The sequence below is a fragment of the Acomys russatus genome, chromosome 13 (assembly GCF_903995435.1).
Source record: "Acomys russatus chromosome 13, mAcoRus1.1, whole genome shotgun sequence".
Lineage (NCBI taxonomy): Eukaryota > Metazoa > Chordata > Mammalia > Rodentia > Muridae > Acomys > Acomys russatus.
In genome coordinates, this window is record NC_067149.1 from 71,241,134 (window position 1) to 71,259,816 (window position 18,683).

At 44.0% G+C, this 18,683-nt stretch overlaps 1 protein-coding gene across 2 annotated transcripts in view; it reads right to left on the bottom strand.

Annotated features, from left to right (window-relative positions):
• Dennd5b (DENN domain containing 5B) overlaps positions 1–18,683 on the bottom strand; it is a 145,435-nt gene that overhangs the window by 85,562 nt on the left and 41,190 nt on the right. For both annotated transcript variants that reach the window (XM_051155629.1, XM_051155628.1), the window contains one exon: positions 10,473–11,139. In XM_051155629.1, coding sequence (XP_051011586.1) covers positions 10,473–11,139 — 667 coding nt within the window. The remainder of the gene's footprint in view (positions 1–10,472; positions 11,140–18,683) is intronic.

Genomic DNA, 18,683 nt, shown 5'->3' on the forward strand with positions numbered 1-18,683 from the left:
GCCCAGCATCAAGGCTCAATTCTTAACACCATATAAAGTAGACATGGGACACATATCTGTAACCCCATCACGTGGGAGGTGGAGACAGAAGAATCAGAAATTCAAAGGCATCCTTGATAACATAGTAAGCTCAAGGCCAGCATCAGCTATGTGAGACCCTGTCTTGAAAAGAAAAAGAGTATTTTTATCCTGCTGGAAATTGAACCCAGGGCCTCACACACGCTAGGCACGTGCTCTATCACTGAGCTGCAGCCTCAGATCAGCTACCAGAAGTAAAGATTCTGAGTAATATCAAAGTAAGAGTTCATATTCAAATTTTCAAAGACAAGTTAGGTGTGGCAGAATGGGCACGTGCTTGGTATAGCACGTACGGCCAAGTACCTGAGACAGGAAGATCAATCACTAAATACTCCCAAGCTCGGCTGATGATCTAGTGAGACCTATCTCAAATCAAAGTCCAATCCCAGCACCCAGGGCAGGACGACCAGGAGTTCAAGACCAGCTTATGCTGCATAGCAGGCTTGAGGCCAGACTAAGATCCCCAAACTCCACCTCAACACAAACAACTTAAAGGAAAACTAGAGTAAGCCAAGCTGTCAAGGCGGCTCCAAGAGGCGCTGGAGTTCCTGCTGCTCTTGCGAGGACCCTGGGTCTGTTGGTTCCCAGCACCCATGTGGCAGCTCACAGCTCTCTTTAGTTCCTGTTTCAGGGATCTGCCACTTTCTTCTGATATCTGATGGCACCAGGCACATGTGGTGTACATATATACGTGCAAGCAAAACAGTCATACACAGAAAATAAAATGTATCTAAAGAATTATTTTTAAAAAAGCATTGAGTTTATAAAAGCCAACCTAGTAGAATGTACAAAAAAAAAAAATGTAATGAGAAAAAAATCTGACTCAAAAAACAAGAGACAATAAAGAAAATATGGGGAAAAAAAGGCAAGACAAATGGTCAAGTTTAATAAAAGTTTAAAAATTCTTAAAATGGAAAAGCCAGTTATGAAGAGATGGCAGGAGAGCCGCGCACAGTGGCCAGTTCGTGTAACCTTAGACAAGAGGACCAGCAGCTCAGGCCAGGTATGGTGACCAGCTGACTTGCAGCACACAGGGCAGCGGCAGCAATGAGAGAAACCCCATCCCACTCAGCAAAGTGGAAGGCGAGAATGGACTCCTGAGAGTTGTCCTCTGACCTCCATACTTGCGATTTAGCATGTGTTTCCAAAATTAAAACAAAACCAGAGATAGGGGAGCGTCCAGGCTAGTGAGTATTCTGAGGCGCTAAAGCAGCAGCGTCAAAGAGGGCACGGAAGCTCTCCCTGCATCCGCTCTGGCTTTGCACCTTCCCGTGGGCCATCCCTGAGGCGTACTCTTCATGACAGACTGATTACAAGTATATAAAGGGTTCTTTATTATTTCTGGGAATTGCTCTACCAAATTACCAAACCCAAGGAGCCAGGTTTGGCGGTACAAATCTGTAACCCTAGTTCTTCGGAAGCTGAGGCAGGAGGATCATGAATTCAAGGCCCATGTGAACTATATATAGTAAACTGCCTCAAAAACAAAAAACAAAAAAACAAACAAACAAAAAGAAGGGGTGAGAGGGTATCGGGGAAAACTGAAGTTTCCCAGAGAAGAACACAGGTAGGCCAGGCCTCCATTGATGGGTGGAATCACAGTGTTCACGTAGAGTCAGCTGCACTGAACTGCTCGGCACCTAGGAAGCATCAGACATGGTGTCTAGACGAAAGAGTCTCTTATCTGGTAGTGCCGGAAAACGTGATATTTGCTAGAATGGCCCAGAGCTGTGGGCATGCAATGTGGGGAGGGGATGAAAGGGTGAGAATCCTATGCTGGGTGTGGGGACACTGAGGCAGGGGGATCATGATAAACTGATATCATCTGGAGCTGCAGACTTAGGACTTATTTCAAGCCCTGAACCCAATAAAAAAGAAAATAAAGCGCAGGGATTCTTTGACTGTGGGTAGTCACGTGGTCCTCATGGTAGGTATGGAATCAGATATGCAAACATTACCAATGGGATGCAGAGATGGAGCCAATTCCTGGGAAATAGTTTACATATAAAGAAATGCAAACCAATAATAAAATAATGAAACATAAACTCTCCTGGTTATTTAAGAGCTAAAATGAAATGGAAGGAGAGTGTTGTTGGTGCTGGAACAAGCTCAGATTTCAGTGGTCTACACTTGACCACCAGGTTCAAAGCTCCATCCGAAGGGTAAACGTACATGGACACAACGGAGCACTTCTGAGGTCTTGGGTCAGAGAAAGGGCGGGCCACTAGGAGAAGTGAATACAACGCCAAGTTTCTCATTTGTGGAACATCCACATCCTAGAGACCTTTACTGTCGTCTCTAATTTGAGGTGATATTTTTGCTTTTCACTTTTTTTTTTTGAGACAAGAGTTTTGCTTTGTAGCCCTGGCTGGCCTGTGGCCAACTGTGTGCGCTCCCCTCGGGAGGCCGTAAGCTTGCAGAGGCCCTGGGTCTTTGCCTCTCAAGTGCTGGGGCCACAAACATGCGCCACCACAGCTGGCCTTTTGATTTTTAAATGTTTCAGAATAGAACAAGCTTGAACTGACAGAGGAGACTTATCTCACCATGGGACAATAGCACATGATTCAGGCACACTCACAGGGACAGCCAGCCCGGCAGACAATGAAAAACACTGTAAGGTCTGTGTAGTTCTGAGGACCATCTGCCCTCCTGCATCAATGCTGAGAGGAGCAGCTCACATGAAAGGCAGATGTGCGCACACACAGCCCTGTGCGCACCAGCTCTATGATAACTGGGATCCTGCCCACTGACTATGCCACCGTTTTAGCCAAATGCTGCGGTTTATGAAGGTTTATTGATGCGGGCACTTCATGCACTCTTACTGGTATAAACGGAACCTGAGCTTCAGTGAATTTGCTCAGGTTACGATGTTAATAACACTTTGATTATAAGGATATGAAGATCACGACCAATGAAGTGGTACAGAGGACAAAGGTTCTTATCATGGTTCCAGTGGCTTTTAACTGTCAGTTTGACATTATCTAGAATTACTGTGGAAAGGTGTCCTTTTTTTTTAAAGTAATTTATTTATTTTTATTTCATGTACATTTGTGGTTTGCCTGCATGTATATCTGTGTAAGGGTGTCAGATCTTGAAATTACAGACAGTCGTGAACTGCCATGTGGGTGCTGGGAATTGAACTTGGATCCTTTGAAAGAGAAGTCACTGCTCTTAACAGCTGAGCCATCTCTCCAGCCCCAGGGTGTCCTTTAAAAAAAAAAAAAGATTTATTTATTATTATGTATACAGTGCTCTGGCTGCATGTACACACACAGGCCAGAAGAGGGCACCAGATCACATTACAGATGGTTGTGAGCCACCATGTGGTTGCTGGGAATTGAACTCAGGACCTCTGGAAGAGCAGTCAGTGCTCTTAACCTCTGAGCCATCTCTCCAGCCCTGGAAGAGTGTTTTAAATAAGGATGTTTTGGATTAGGTTAACCTGGACACGTCTGTGGGGTTTGACTGTTAACCGACTGTAGGAGGACCCAAGCCACTGTGGACAGCATTCCCTAGACAGGGGTCTTAAACTGAATACAAATGAAGAAGTCTAACTGAGCACAGGTAAGCAAGCAAGAAGCTCACTGCGGCCACTTCCGCCTGCTCTCCATGGTAGACGTGATGTGACCAGCTGCTTTATGTCACTGATACAGCAGCTTCTCGGCTATGAGGGACACGATCTGGAATTGTAAACCAAATAACTCCTTTCTTCTTTCCCCAATTTGTCACAGCAACAGAAATGAAAGAACAGCACCAACACCACACAAGCCTAAAGATCTGAGTTTAAGGCTTGCAACCCAGAGTGTGTGATCTCAGCACTCCTGCGGGGATGAGGAGGGAGACAGGAGCAAGGCCTGGAGCGGGCACAGCGCGGCAGCAGCAGGAGCGACCTTCCTCAAAAGGTGGGGAGAGAACCCACTTCTCAATACTCGTCCTCTCGTTTTTTTCTGTTTTAAAATTATTTATTTTTTGTTTATTTACTTATATGTATGTAGATCAAAGGACCAACTTTAGGAAGTTAGTTATTTTCTTCCACAGTGGGTTCCAAGGACCGAACCCTGGTTATTAGGACTGTTTATCTGTCCCTGATACACATGCATGCACACAGGCGCAAGCAGGCACACGCATGTGTATGCACACAAATAATAATAATTTTTTTTTTCGCTTTTCGAGACAGGGTCTCTCTGTGTAGCCTGGGCTGTTCTGGACTCACTTTGTAGACCAGGCTGGCCTTGAACTCACAGAGATCCGCCTGCCTCTGCCTCCCAAGGGCTGGGATTAAAGATGTACACCACCATGCCCGGCAATAATAATAAATATTTTTTAAATGATATGGAAGTGAGGACAGCTAAGGAACTCATGTTAACAATGTGGAAACTGGGGCTGGAGAGATGGCTTGAGAGCACTGGCTGCTCTTCCAGAGTCCTGAGTTCAATTCCCAGCAACCACATGGTGGTTCTTAACCATCTATAATGAGATCTAATGCCCTCTTCTGGCCTGCAGGGAGAATACTGTATACATAATGAATAAATATGTAAATACATCTTTAAAAACAAAACAGAGTGAATAAAAGGGCTATGACGACAGGTTACATTGTCCACATCCTTGGCCAGAGAAGCTTCTTTGTGCAGTGGGCAGCGGTTAAGGCAGAAACTCCTAAGAGGTCCAAGTACTGAGAATAAGTGACCACTGAATGCTCGGCCACAAACAGGACATCTACATAAACCTCCACAAGGCTCAGGGAGTGTCATGGAAGAGAGGGGAAAAAACAAATGCCAGAGGACGATGGAGGATGCTGTGAGATGCTGTCTTCTCGACACGGTCACTGCACTCATGGACTCACTGCAGCTACTTTAAACAATCAGCCAACACTTTAGCAGACGCATTATCTGAACTCACTGGGTTACAGAGTTGGGGGAAGGGCTGGGGGAAAAGAAGAGAGGGAGGAGAGAGAAAACAGGAGGGAGAAGGGAAGGAAGGGGGTGGGGAGGGGAGAAATGTGGATATGGGAAGGGGACCTGCTTGGGACTGCTACACAGAGTGAGAGACTGGGTTAGGAGTGGAGCTCAAGATACACTGGACTGGGCTGGAGAGACAGCTCAGTGGTTAAGAGCACTGGCTGCTTTTGTAGACCTGGGTTAGATTCCCAGCAGCCTCGTGGCAGCTCACATCTGTCTGTAACTCCAGTTCCAGGGGATCTGATGCCCTCTTCTGGTTTCTGTGGGTACCAGGTATTTACATGGTACACAGATACACATGTAGGCAAAATACCCATAACATTAAATAATAATAAAAACTATTTGTAAAAAGGATACATGGAACTGGAGAGATGGCTCAGCAGTTCAGAGCACTGGCTGCTTTTCTAGAGTACCTGAGTTCAATTCCAGTACCCACATGGCAGCTTACATCTATCTGTAACTGCAGTTTCAGAGGATCCAATGCCCTCTTCTGCCCCCCATGGGCACTGGTGGCACACAGATGTATATGCAGGCAAAACATACATATAAACTAAAATAAACATCTTAAGAAAAAAACAAGATATACTGTATACATGTATGAAATTGCAAAAGAATAAATAAAAGTTATAAAATAAATAAATAATGTAAAAATGTTGATGATATTTAAACAAGGGTCTTAACACTCTGGAAGGTAGATTAACTAATATTTTATTTAATATAGTTTATATACATTAATATGGTTTTAGGTAAGATAATTTAGTTAATAATAAAAACACTTGATACTTTCCCACCATTAAGGGGTCCAATCAAGTTTTGTTTTGTCTCAGTCTGGAGAAATTTAAAATGCTAGAAGTCAAAGCTCTCAAGAAACATGAACTATGGTGCTGGAGAGACAGCTCAGAGGTTAAGAGCACTGGCTACCCTTCCAGAGGGCCTGGGCTCAAGTCCCAGCACCCCCAAGGCAGCTCACACTGGCTATGACTCCAGTTCCAAAGGATCTGATGCCCTCTTCTGGCCTCTGTGACCACTGCATACATGTGATGCATATACGTACATACAGAAAAATCCATACACATAAAATAAAAAATAATAAAAACCAAATAAAAACATAAACTACAACCTGTTTGGGCCATAATCAAGATTAAGGCTAGACAAAGGGCTAGTGTCTCTTGTTACAACCTCTTGTAAAAGGCCTGAAACCTAATTCACGGGTGCATACAACATGGTCAAGAGGTTTCTGGAACAACTTTACAGAGGGGTCCCATGTATTAAGGTCCCAACATCTGTTAACATAGGCTATAATTAGAGTGTAGAATGTCAAGATATTAGGGTTATATCAGACAGTGGCGGCATAGGCTTTTAATCCCAGCACTTAGGAGACAGAGGGAGGTGGGTCTGTGAGTTCAAGGCCAGCCTGGTCTACAGAGTGAGTTCCAAGACAGCCAGAGCTACACAGAGAAACCCTGTCTTGAAAAACAAACAAACAAACAAAAAGTTAGGCTTGAAGGAATTAAGGTAGAAGTCAAAAGTGAATTAGAATATGTAAACAGGGTTTACACGTATTTTTTTAAAGATTTATTTATGTATATGAGTGCTCTATCTGCATGTACACTTGCACACTGGAAGAGGGCATTAGAGCATACAGATGGCTGTGAGCCACCATGTGGTTGCGGGAATTGAACTCAGGACCTGTGGAAGAGCAGACAGTGCTCTTAACCGCAGAGCCGTCTCTCCAGCCCCCACATATGCTTTATGGGAACTTTTTCTCTATGTAGTATGTACTATTATAGGGCAGAGATTATATAAATTCACTTTTGGAGCCACACGCATGGACTCACTGCAGCTATTTTACTTAAACTATCAGTCAACATTCTAGCATGCTAAACACGCTAAGTGGGAGTGAATCATAAGACTTGCTGAGCAAACAATTTAAGCCAGAAGCTGGAGTGCTGACACAAACTGCCCGCCGCCGCTGGAGACAGCCGCAAACACCTGTGCCTCCTAGTAACGGCTCCGGGCAAAGGGCTGCGGAGGCTCCATTCCAGGAGCAACTCTGAGCTGGCAACTGGTACTAAGCCAAACAGTTCCCAAGGTTGAAGAACATCAACTCATCTTGAGTCTTGATGTACTCAGCTATCTTGTAAGGCTAGGAGCCTCTCTAAAGGGAGAGCTGCATGACAAAATGGAAATAGTTTATGCTGGATCTCGTCAACACTGGAATGCAGAGATTCAAACCGTGCAGGGTATCTCTCTCCTTAGGACCGGCTAAACTGTGTGAGCATCTGCCAGGTCTACTGCCACTTGGACATGGCACCTTGCAACCAGCCAAAACCAGGCTGCTTGGTTCATGGGTGGCAGCTCCAAGCAAATGAACACCATGTTTAGAAGTTCACTATGACAATTGAGGAAGCTAAAAACAAATCAGCTGACAGACTGAGGAAATGACACGGTGTTCCTGTAGCAGTGACAGAAGAGCAGACACCTCGGCAAAGACTCTCACATCTCAATCTTACTAACTCATGACTTGGTCACATGGTCAGATGGATGGGCAGCCCCATGTATCTATCACAATTGGCCCAAGTAAGTCTGCCTTACTGCTTCACACCAGTGAAGCGCACGCACTGCCACGCCCAGGGCCAGACAACGCAACACGTGCACGCAAGCACTAGGCACAGCACTTGGGAGGATGAGAAACAAGAATATCCTCAGAGATTCGGTGAGCTCAAGGCCAGCAAGGACGCCATGAGAGCCTATCTCAAATAAAGACAATTTTAACACACTAAGGTTATGTTTACCGTAAAGTAAGTCTAACAGCAGATCTGCCTACTGGGAGAGCACTTGCCTAGCATGTCCAAGGCAGCCCCTGCCCTTGCAAAACTCTAATACTAAAATATTAGCCAAAACTGGTTCAATTCTACTGCTTTTTGGATGAGTATAATGGAAATATAGTTTCTATTATCAAAATAGCTGGGTTTTTTTTTTTTTTGATTGATAAACTATGACCAACAAACTATGTCTATTTCATCATGACTAGCAATATGTAATAAAAACATCTTCAGGAAAACCGGTAAAGAAGAGGAGCGCTTGGGAGGCACACAGGGCAGGAACAAGGGCTGGCGCAGTGGCCTAACAGCTCATTTCCTCTGTGAAAAGCCAAAGGGCGCAATCACGGCCCAAGAGTGTTCTAGAAGCTTTAGTGATGGGTCAAAGTTAGACACTGGTGTTTAAATTCCAATCTTTTATATTTCCACTGTTCCTTTGGAAAGAGGACCATACCCCAGCTTACACTGTCTGGCCTCATGTAACCTTCAAACATTCTTTTTTTTTTTTTGACTTAAGGTACTAGGAAAGAGCCTTGACTTCCTGAGTGCATTCTCTACTCTAAAATGTATAGCTAATTATCACTGAAAAATGTCTGTGATGTAATTACTCTCTACATAGGAGACTGAATCTGTCCAAATAAACTGTCAACTAAAATTACAAATCACGCAAGGCGTGGTGGCACATGCCTTTAATCCCAGCACTCCGGAGGCAGAGGCAGGTGGATCTCTGTGAGTTCGAGGCCAGCCTGGTCTACAAAGTGAGACTAAGGCTACACAGAGAGATCCTGTCTCAAAAACCCAAAAAAATATTAAAATAAAAAATAAATAAAATTACAAATCAGTTTAATGAACTCTTTCATCATTGAAATCCATCTTAGATTTACTTTGGATTTTCTCAGTAATTGTTTGGTTCTTGGAGCACCAGAGTGCAAATCAACACAATGACTCTTTTATTCTGTTCATTTAAATGTCTTTCTCTGAAGGGAGAGAGATTATCGATATTAGAAACCACCAAAATTGCATTCACACAAAGCTTTTACTTCACACTCTATATTTAGTATGATACCTTTATCGTATAGCTGAAGAATGAGAAAATAATCTATTAAGTATTGAGATAGGTAAGGAAAGATTACACATAGATCCAGTGCAGCTACCAACATGGTTAGCTGTCTGCAGAGAGATTGGTATAAGCCCAAGTTTTGCAGCTGCCACTTTGTTCACTTGTACGATGATTAATTAGCACACCTGGGCCTCAGCTTCCCCCTGGATAAAAGGAACATCAAAAATAGTCCAAGAGTTCTATACAGGTCTTCTCATTTAACTCTTACAATTAATCAGGGGTGGGTGGAAAAAACATTGCTAGAGAGACAAGGGGACCAATACGCCTGAAAATGAAGTCACTCACCTGCAACAACTACAGTTAACACGGGCAGAGCAGAGATTTGAAAGTAAGGCTTTTATGACTTCTAAAACCAAACTGGCTCAACACTTTAAAAAGGTTGCTTTCTTTTATGTGTATGAGTATTTTGCTCTTCTGATGTGCAGGCAGAACACTGCACACATAATAGACAAACAAACAAATGTTTTAAAAAGAGGTAAGTAATGAGCTTAGGTAAGCCATTACAGAACTCCCTAATTAAAAAAAAGAGCCACACTGGAACACATTATCAAAGACTATTATGTAGGACAAACTGAAAAACCTCGTGAAGGGCTGTCAACACACAAATAGTGTCAACACACACACGAGATGGGGAAGCATAAATATAGCCTGCTTGGCTCAGTTTCACTTATAATTTAAAATAGAAAATAAAAAAGCAGAGTGAAAACGCAGCGTGACAGCTGCACACAGCTCTGCCAGCCTAACCATAAGGTAGCCAGTGCAAACCCAGTTCTGCGCCTTGTTCCCCAAAGTTCCAACAGCACACAGAGCAGTTTACAATCGCCTACAACTTACATCTATTAGGCCACAACCATCTCTGTTTCTTATGTAAATTCACAGTCAGATGAAAACAGGTATACCTTTTTTTCAATATTAGTCATCAAAAACATATTAGTGAAACAAAACCTAACTTGTTAGTATCTTAACTAAGTCTGTGTTAGGAATAAAAGAAACAGTAAAGATAATACCTTCTGGGATGTGGAGGCTAAAACCACAACCACACACAGCATTAGCAGATCTGCTGCTTTCTCGTCGCACATCTTTCTCACTCATGCAATGCTCCTGCAAACCAAGGTCCAAAGCCGTCGCCTCAGCAGGCTGCAGAGTAAACATTTCATTTCTTTCTTCCAAACACCACCTGAATTTTCATGGGAAGCTACCAATTTGCAAAGAACAGAAAGCCCATAATCCACTCACGGTGACAAGCTTCAGGGCATCTAATGATGACTAAATGTAGGGGAAAGGGTTGTTTTCCTTAAAAAATAAAATAAAAAGCCAAAAATGGCAAACATGACACTTTGGATTCCTCTGTGTTCATGTCTGCAGCCACTGTCACTGCAAAGAGAAACGACCTCTGCCCTGCCATCCAGCCACGCTGGCTCTTTTTATGTGAATCGCAGAGACTTCAGACCATTATTAGCTCTACAATGAAAGGAAGCAGTTCACAGCACCTACCTTGTGAGTAGAGAAGAGTCTGCATCTCTAACAGCACACAGGTGAACACCTGCACCAGGTTCTCCAGGCCCAGGAGCTCAAAGGCCTCTCGCAGAGGGTAGTCAAAAAGAGGGAGTTCGTTGGGGCCAGGCCTCTGGCAGATGATGGGTTCATACACGCCGTAAAACTTGAGTGACCTCCCTGGAGGTGGAAGGGGCACCTCATAGAGAATATTGTGGATGTAGCTTTCAAGCGGCAATGGTGGCGGCTGCTGTGAGGTGACCGCCTTGTAAAGCTGGAGGAGGAATTTCTTGCAGGCTTGCATGAAAGGCAGAGGTGTGATCAAACATATACTCTTTGAGACATACAAGGTGTCTCTGTTGATGTCGTAAGAGTTGTGTCGCTGCAGTTTTAGAAGCGAGGTTGCATCTCCCTCATCGACACTGCTCGCCAGCGAGTCCATGCTGCAGGAGGAGGAGGCACAGACGCTGCCACACTGCTCAGCGAGGTGCATCTGGTACAGCGTCTGCATGGCTGTGCAGATCTGCTTACTTGTAACTTCCTCATAGAAGGTGAGGACGAAGCCGTGGGTGCGAGAGCCGTCCTCCCGGGTGGCAATGAAGGAGTGGAACTGAGGCTCCCTACTGTCAGCTTGTGTTCTGAATGACAGCCCTTTCGGCATGCACAGCTGTGGAGAAATGGGGGAAGGGTCAGAATGCCTTTCATGAAGAGCTTCAAATCCGGGGGGGGGGGGGGCGGGGGCAGTGCTTTGCTTTTAACAGGATTCAAAGGACAAGTTTCGCCCAGATTTAACTTTAGCAATAGCTTTAAATCAGAAACAGAGTGTAAGTCCTTCTCTCTCTTTATAGATAACGTATTCTCAAAAGAAACAGACGTGGGGCCAATTGGGCCCAGCAGGTTAAGGTACTTGTCTCTAACTGTACGCCTCAAAACCTTCACTCAATTCTTGGGACCCACGAAGTAAAAAGAGAGAATTTACTCCTAGAAACGGCCCTACCCCCACATGCATGCACACACAGAAGCAATAAGTAAAGTTAGCAAAAAATTTAAAAATAGATGTATACACAAAATGAAAAAAATTCACTGCATAGATATTATACAAAGAGGGTTTTATTTACAATGAGAATCAGAGTCAGAGAGAGCTCAGCAGGTAAACACAGTTGCTGTGGAGGGAGGACACTGTCTCCTGCAGGCTGTCTTCTGACTTTCACACATAGTGACGAGCACATGACAGACAGTCCAGACGCACACACACAAAACCACACAATAAATACATGTAAAGTATTTTTAAAATTTTAAAAGAGAATGAGATCTTTGATTTGGACTCAGTAACCCAGTTTTTAAAAAATGCTCTGACCCTAAACAAGACATGAAGACAGCGTAGGTTGAGACACTTTACAAATATTTCAGACAGGGTCGATATGGCCCTGGCTGGCATGAAACTCCCTACGTAGAACAGGCAGTCCTGGAACCTGGAGATCCAGCTACCTCTGCCCCCAGAGTGCTGGGACTAATGATGTGTGCGACGGTGGAGCTGACCTGGTGCTGGGGGCTCAGCTGAGGCAGCCCTGAGGGCAAGAATGTGGGAGAACTGCACTTGCGCATTGGGCGGCCTATCTGGAGCAGTGCTGGAGAGCTCGCCCTAGTGGTGCTCTCCTAAGGGAGCTACCACCCAGGCCCAGATCTGGGGTCCTGAGTTGGCCCACCCCAAAATCTGTACCATCTGTGAACAGTTGGGATGAGTAAAAGGACCAGGTCTTGATGGTCCTAGCTGCAGGGTCTCCATGACACAGGGCAACAACAGAATAACTAAAACGCGCCAGTGAGGATCCAGTACTGATGATGTCACAGAAGCCAGAGGCCTCGAGCCAGAACAATGAGTCACAGCAAGTGGAGCTGTGTGGGCAGAGGGACACACTGTGGGACACCGCTGCACACCTCAGCTTCCACGGTGAGGTACTTTTTCTATGCTTTGCTCTTGTTGCTTGTTTTTGTGTTTTTTATTTTGAAGGGAACTTGCAAGGGTGAAGAGCAGGACTGGGATGCCTGGTGTCAAACTCACAAAGAATCACCAAAAAGTTAAAAAGAAAAGTGCGCTGGCTAGCTCTATTGTTATAGTGGTTATGGCAGTGTTTCGGGGTAACCGGCGAAGGCGCCTTTGATTAGTGAAAAGAAGTTAACAAAGATAAAAACAATAGTTATCCTTTGCATAACAGAAGGACTGAAAATTAAGGAGACATGAGAACAGAAAAAGTCCCCATTCTCCAGAGTCAGGTGAAAGTCAAGAACTGCAGCACAGGGGGCTGCGGAGATGGCTCAGCACTAAGGAGCACAGCGTTGCTCTTCTAGTGGACCAGGATTTGATTTCCACTACCCGCATCACAGCTCACAACTGGCACTGGTTCCAGGTGACTCTATGCACTCTTCTGGTCTCCACGGAACCAGGCATGCATGTGGTGCACAGACATACATGTAGGCAAAACACCCTTAGACATACAATAATTTTAAAAATTATTTTCCTCTGCAGTACTTGGAATCTAGGGTGGTTCTGCTTTATCAAGCTGCAGTGCTACACAATCCTAGCACAGGGGTCACTTTATGATGTCAGGTTTAAGTTCCTTGGCAACCCTTTGAGTTATAACTTCACAAGAGACCAAAAATAATGTACACTTGGCTTTCTTTCTTTCTTTTGAGACAGAATATCACTATGTAGCTCTGGCTTTCACAGAACTCATTATATAGACCATGCTGGCCTTAAACTCACAGGTACTTGCCTGACTCTGCCTCTGCTTCCTGGGTGCTGGAATTAAAGGTGTACATCACTACACCCAGCCACATGTGTCTATTTTAAAGATACATAAGTGTAATTCTCCCTTGAAAAGCCCATGTACCTGCTGGGCTCAGTGTCCCACACCTGTGATCCCAGCGCTTGGGGAGGCAGAGGCAGGCAAACTCCTTGAGTTTGAGGCCAGCCTGGTCTACAAATTGAGTCCAGGACAGTCAAGGATACACAGAGAAGTCATATCTCAAAACAAACAAACAAACAAGTCCACATGCATCGTTGGGCCTATTTTACTCTTTCCCTAAGCATTTCTATGTTCAAAGTTTCTTAATATATTCCAATTCTGTCCCATTCAGGCCAATCATGAACCTTTTCTAAGGACAAAGTCAGAGATTCTAGGTTTGTGTAGGCAGAAGTCACTGCAAAGATGTGTTTCTGTTTTTGATGGGCCCTGTAAATGCAGACTTCATTTTTTGCCAGTTTGATTAAATACACTGCTTTATCCTAAAAAAATAAACTTTGAAAATGAGAAGCTTTTTATTTACTAAAACAGAAGATTAGAACAAGGTATTTTAAATTTTATTTGTAACAAAAATTATGCTATAGGTCTTTTAAAAGGGCTAAATTAGGTTTATGGATGATTATATTTTTATAATGAATTCAATACTTCTAGTTCCATGAACTCTTCAAGAACCTTCCTTGCATGGTCCCCACATTAAGAGTTCAAGTCGTTGTCGCCACCCCCCACCCCACCGCCCTGCTCCTTGAATCCAGATGGGCTGTAGCAAACTCTTCCTAGAGTCAGAGATAACCAAGTATGTCACACTGACTCAACTCCACCATGCAGTGTGAGACACATACAGGCCTGACATGGCTTTATTTGAGCATGTCTGAATAAGAGTGAACAGATGACTTTGCACAGGAGGACACAGTTAACCATCCCTATTGTAAAATGCAACACAGTAACACATGACGCATGACACAGCTGACAAGGCTAAAAAGGCAGCTCCACCTCTCTCACTGGTCACACATTCTGAAGTGTTAAAGTAACAAATAAGACTGACTAGGCGGTGGTAGCACACACCTTTAATCCCAGCATTTGGGAGGCGGAGGCAGGTGGATCGTTGTGATTTCGAGGCCAGCCTGGTCTACAAAGTGAGTCCAGGATAGCCAGGGCTACACAGAGAGACCCTGTCTTGAAAAACCAAAGGGGGAAAGAAAAGAAGAGTGGTGGCGATGGCCGTGCTGTGGCGCACAGCATCACAGCAGCCCACAAGGACATCACCTCTGTCCTCTTTTAACTCCCATAGGTGTCGATGACCACCTGCTCCAGCAACCAACAAGAGTGTCAAGGTTTGATGGTACTTAACAAACGACCAGTGCCCTCAGGGATGGGGGGGGCTTCTCCTCGCCTCAGCAAGGGCCAAGATCCATGTGAAGAGGGAAACTGGCAGTGCAGTGCCAGCTGGAGCCGCACAGGGGATCTGTTCAGTGTCTGACATGAGCTCACCCTGAATCTGGACAGGCTTGGCTTCCTGTTTCTTTGACTGAACAGCTGCTAGATGGGAAGACGGAGCAGGAAAATCAAATGTCAGAATCACTGGGTGAAGAGGACAGTTGTAGTGACGGCAGGACATCCATTACTACTGTGAAATTTGCTCCCAAGCAGATGGGTCTGATGTAGCAGCCTGTTCAGCAGATGGCACAGTAAGAACGTGTGAGGCACCAGATGTTAGGAATCTCAGGGTCTCTGTAGAGTGAAGTCTCATGTGAGCTGAGACGGAGCTGTACTTCTTGGAACACTGCCAACTCTGTTTACACTCACTCCTCCATGAGAGCTATGGGAGGAGATAATAGTGCAAATGCGATGGCCCAGGCTCAGAGCTTTTAGGATAAGGCAGCGAAATTCCTGCGACAGCCACTGGTCCTGCCCATGCTGCTGCATCTGCTCCAAATTTGACAAGGTCTTTCCACTTTTTGGCAAATACCAACCAAAGATGGAAGAACTTTCACATTGACACTTGTGGTCCAGCAAAATTTGAAATTCATACTGTGGCTCAGTTTGACAGTCATACTGTAAGTTGGGACATAACACGATCAATTCCTGCATCTTCAGGAGATGGCAGCCGTGTGAGGCTGTGGGAAGCTAATAACAGAGACAATGAGAAATGTGCTGGGACTCTGGAGAGAAAGGAGCCCAGCAAACGGGAACTCTCAGCTGAGAAACTCAAATCCTTCACTAAGCTCAAATAGTCAAAGCTTCAAGACTCATTAAGTGGATCTTCCGCTGGCTGAAAAAGCAGCTGATGCAGGCTGGAGCCACGCGTGCGTTACTGCTTCCTGCATGCACACAGGAAGGCAAACTCCTTTTCCTTTTCCCGGTGCCATTTGATTTCTCCCCAAGATACATTAGCAGCCCGCTCACTACTAAAAATAGCATATACGATTTTTTGTACTAGTCAGTTTATTGACATTGTAAATAGGTTTTTGTTGAGTCAACATCACCAAAACAATATTTTTTTTTGGTAAATGTTCTTGAAACTTGGGTTAAAAACTACAGATTGTAAATATCCTCATAAATAGCTAAGAAGAGAGAAATATTTTGTTCCTTTAGAAAATGTAGGCACATGCCTTCCATTTTATAAAAAAAAGAATAAGGCAAAATCGTGGTTTTTATAATTTTAATCTGAACTTGAACAATGTTTTTCAAAGGTTAAAAAAAGAAAAAGAAAACTGGCTGACTGGAAGCTGTCACATTGTACGGTGAGACCAAATGAACACACAACATGGTGATGGACGTGCTGGCGATGTCCTGGCCTAGGAAGCAGCCTGTGAGGAACAGCACGGTGACAGACGTGCTGGCGATGTCCTGGCCTAGGAAGCAGCTGGTAAGCACCAGTCTTCACCTGATATCCATATTCAGCCTACAAACCACTGTAGTACTGAACGCACTTGCCAAACTCACCCAAATCAGATTTCTATGCCGAGTATTTTGCGTATTTACTGTTTTTAAAACCCAGTCTTCTGTAGCCAAGTTGGTTATATGGCCAAAGATGGTCTTGACTTCCTAGTTCTCCCCAAGTGCTAGGATTAACGGTCTATGCTATACTATGCCTGGATCTTAATCTTTAAAAAAAAGATTTACAGCTGGGCGGTGGTGGCGCACGCCTTTAATCCCAGCACTCGGGAGGCATAGGCAGGTGGATCGCTGTGAGTTCGAGGCCGGCCTGGTCTACAAAGCGAGTCTAGGAAGGGCAGTCAAGGCTACACAGAGAAGCTCTGTCTCAAAATACCAAACCAAACAAAAAAGATTTACTAATTTTTATATGCGTGAGCATTTTGCGTGTGCACATGCACACACACACACAGACACAGAGTTGTGAGCTGCCATGCCTATACTGGGAACTGAACCTGGGTTGTTTTTTTCCTAGAGCACCAAGTTCAGTTCGCCAAATCTTCTCTTTCTGTATTAAGCAGGCAATATGGAAATGTAATGACATGCAAAGACATTATCTTTCTAAAAGCCAAATTTGGTTTAACTTTTTTGTTTTCATTTTGTTGTTGTTGTTGTTTTGTTTGACAGAGTCTGACTACTCCTGTCTGGCCCGCCAAAGACGGACCTGAATTCCTGATCCTCCTGCTTCTGTCTTCCAAGTGCTAGGGTTATGTCACTACGCAGGCTAAGAATTAATTTTATTGACAGGCTTTCATAACATCTAAACCAGAGAATCAAAGCTTACAGTAGCCAAATACCCAGTTAAGGGTTTTGTAGCTTTCTTGAGCACACATTCAAACATTTACAGGAAAAGCTTGCCAAAAGTTATATTTAAATGAAGAAAGACTTTCTATGCCACAGATAACAGATGTAAGAATTTTTCTTAAATGCTTTTCTACAAATTAAAACAGCAAAATTTGTATTTCTAATCTGGGAATTGTGAATTGGAAAATATGATAATGTTTCAAAGACAGAGTTATATAAATTATCAGGCACCTTTGTTCTGGTAATTTATCTCTCTCAAAAAACCCGAGACATAAATAATTTGCTTATCAAGGCGCTTAAGTCTCTTGTTAACCTTCTTCAACTCACAATAAAATAACTAAAAATAAGATGTAACCGATATTGGACAATGCTGCCTATAGCCTTCTTCTCAGATGAGCGGCCAAGCACCCTCAATTACCTCCCGGGCAATTTGGCTAGAATTTTATTGAATTTATTTTTTTCTATTTATTTGGTTGGTAAGTTTTTTGAAAGAGTTTCCTGTAGCCCAGGCCAGACTTTAGTTTACGAGTGGATGAGGATGATGATGAACCCTCCTGCCTGTTTCTCAAGTGCTGGGATCATGTCTTTTAGCCTGATTTTTAGCAGTTCCCTTCTCCATATCCCTTTTCTCATTAGCCAATGAAAGAAAAACTATTCAGAAAACCCAATGATATAGCTCAGTTCTGTGTCTTCTTCCTTCAGTAAATCATCATTTACCCCGTGGGCTGCATCAGATTTAGAAGAGAAATATGAAAATAATTCCTTCCTTCAGAGATTTCATAGTTTAGGAGGAAAGACAGACATGTAAACTAAGCTGCTACAGAGCATGCACAAGATGCTCCTGGAACGAGGTCTTTCAGCTTTGTTGCTTCAGAGATGGTTTTGTAGTGGGACACATGTAAAGGCGAGGACAGGGAAAAGCAGCACTCTGAGCAGACAGGATGCCCTCAGTCAGTGTTTGAGCCTCTATATTACGTATAAAGCTAAGCTTCTAGCATAGAATAAGTGTACAAGTAACTTTTATTCTCCTGAAGTAATTGTCTCAGAGACTGACTTCCTCCGTCTGCTAACCTAGGCCTAGTCCTGCAAGCTTCTAGCCTCCATACAAGCTAACCTAGACTTAGAATGTTTTCAGACTCCTAGACTTACTGCTGGATACATTCACCCTTTCTAGTTCTTTCTGAGCTCTGGCTGGCTGATTCACCTCAGCTATTCTGGCTCAAAACTCCCCTCCAAGCTGACTGATTCAAACTGGCTTCTCTGAGCTTCTGATTGAATTGCTCTCCTTGGCATCATACTAATTTTGGCAATCTGTTCTAATCTTCTGGTTCCTTCTGTCTTCCACTGTGTCTAGCTGGTCTCTCTCCCCACCTGTCTCTGTGTAACTGTCTGGGTAAAGCCTCCATCTCCTCCCACCCCACAGCCTGAGCTGTCCTCTCAAACAGCTTCTCTCTCCTCTCCATTCTCAGGAGAGCTGACCATATCCTGTTCTGTCAGGTCTTTCCCTGACTCATCACTTTGTCTGCCTCTCAGTTAGACACTGCTTTCAAACATACCTGCTTCCTTCGATCAACTAACCTTACCCACAATGTTTGCGATTAAAAGTGAATACTAAAGGTATGTCTATATTCGAGCCAGAAGACTTAAAGATGTGCTGGGCTAAAATCCC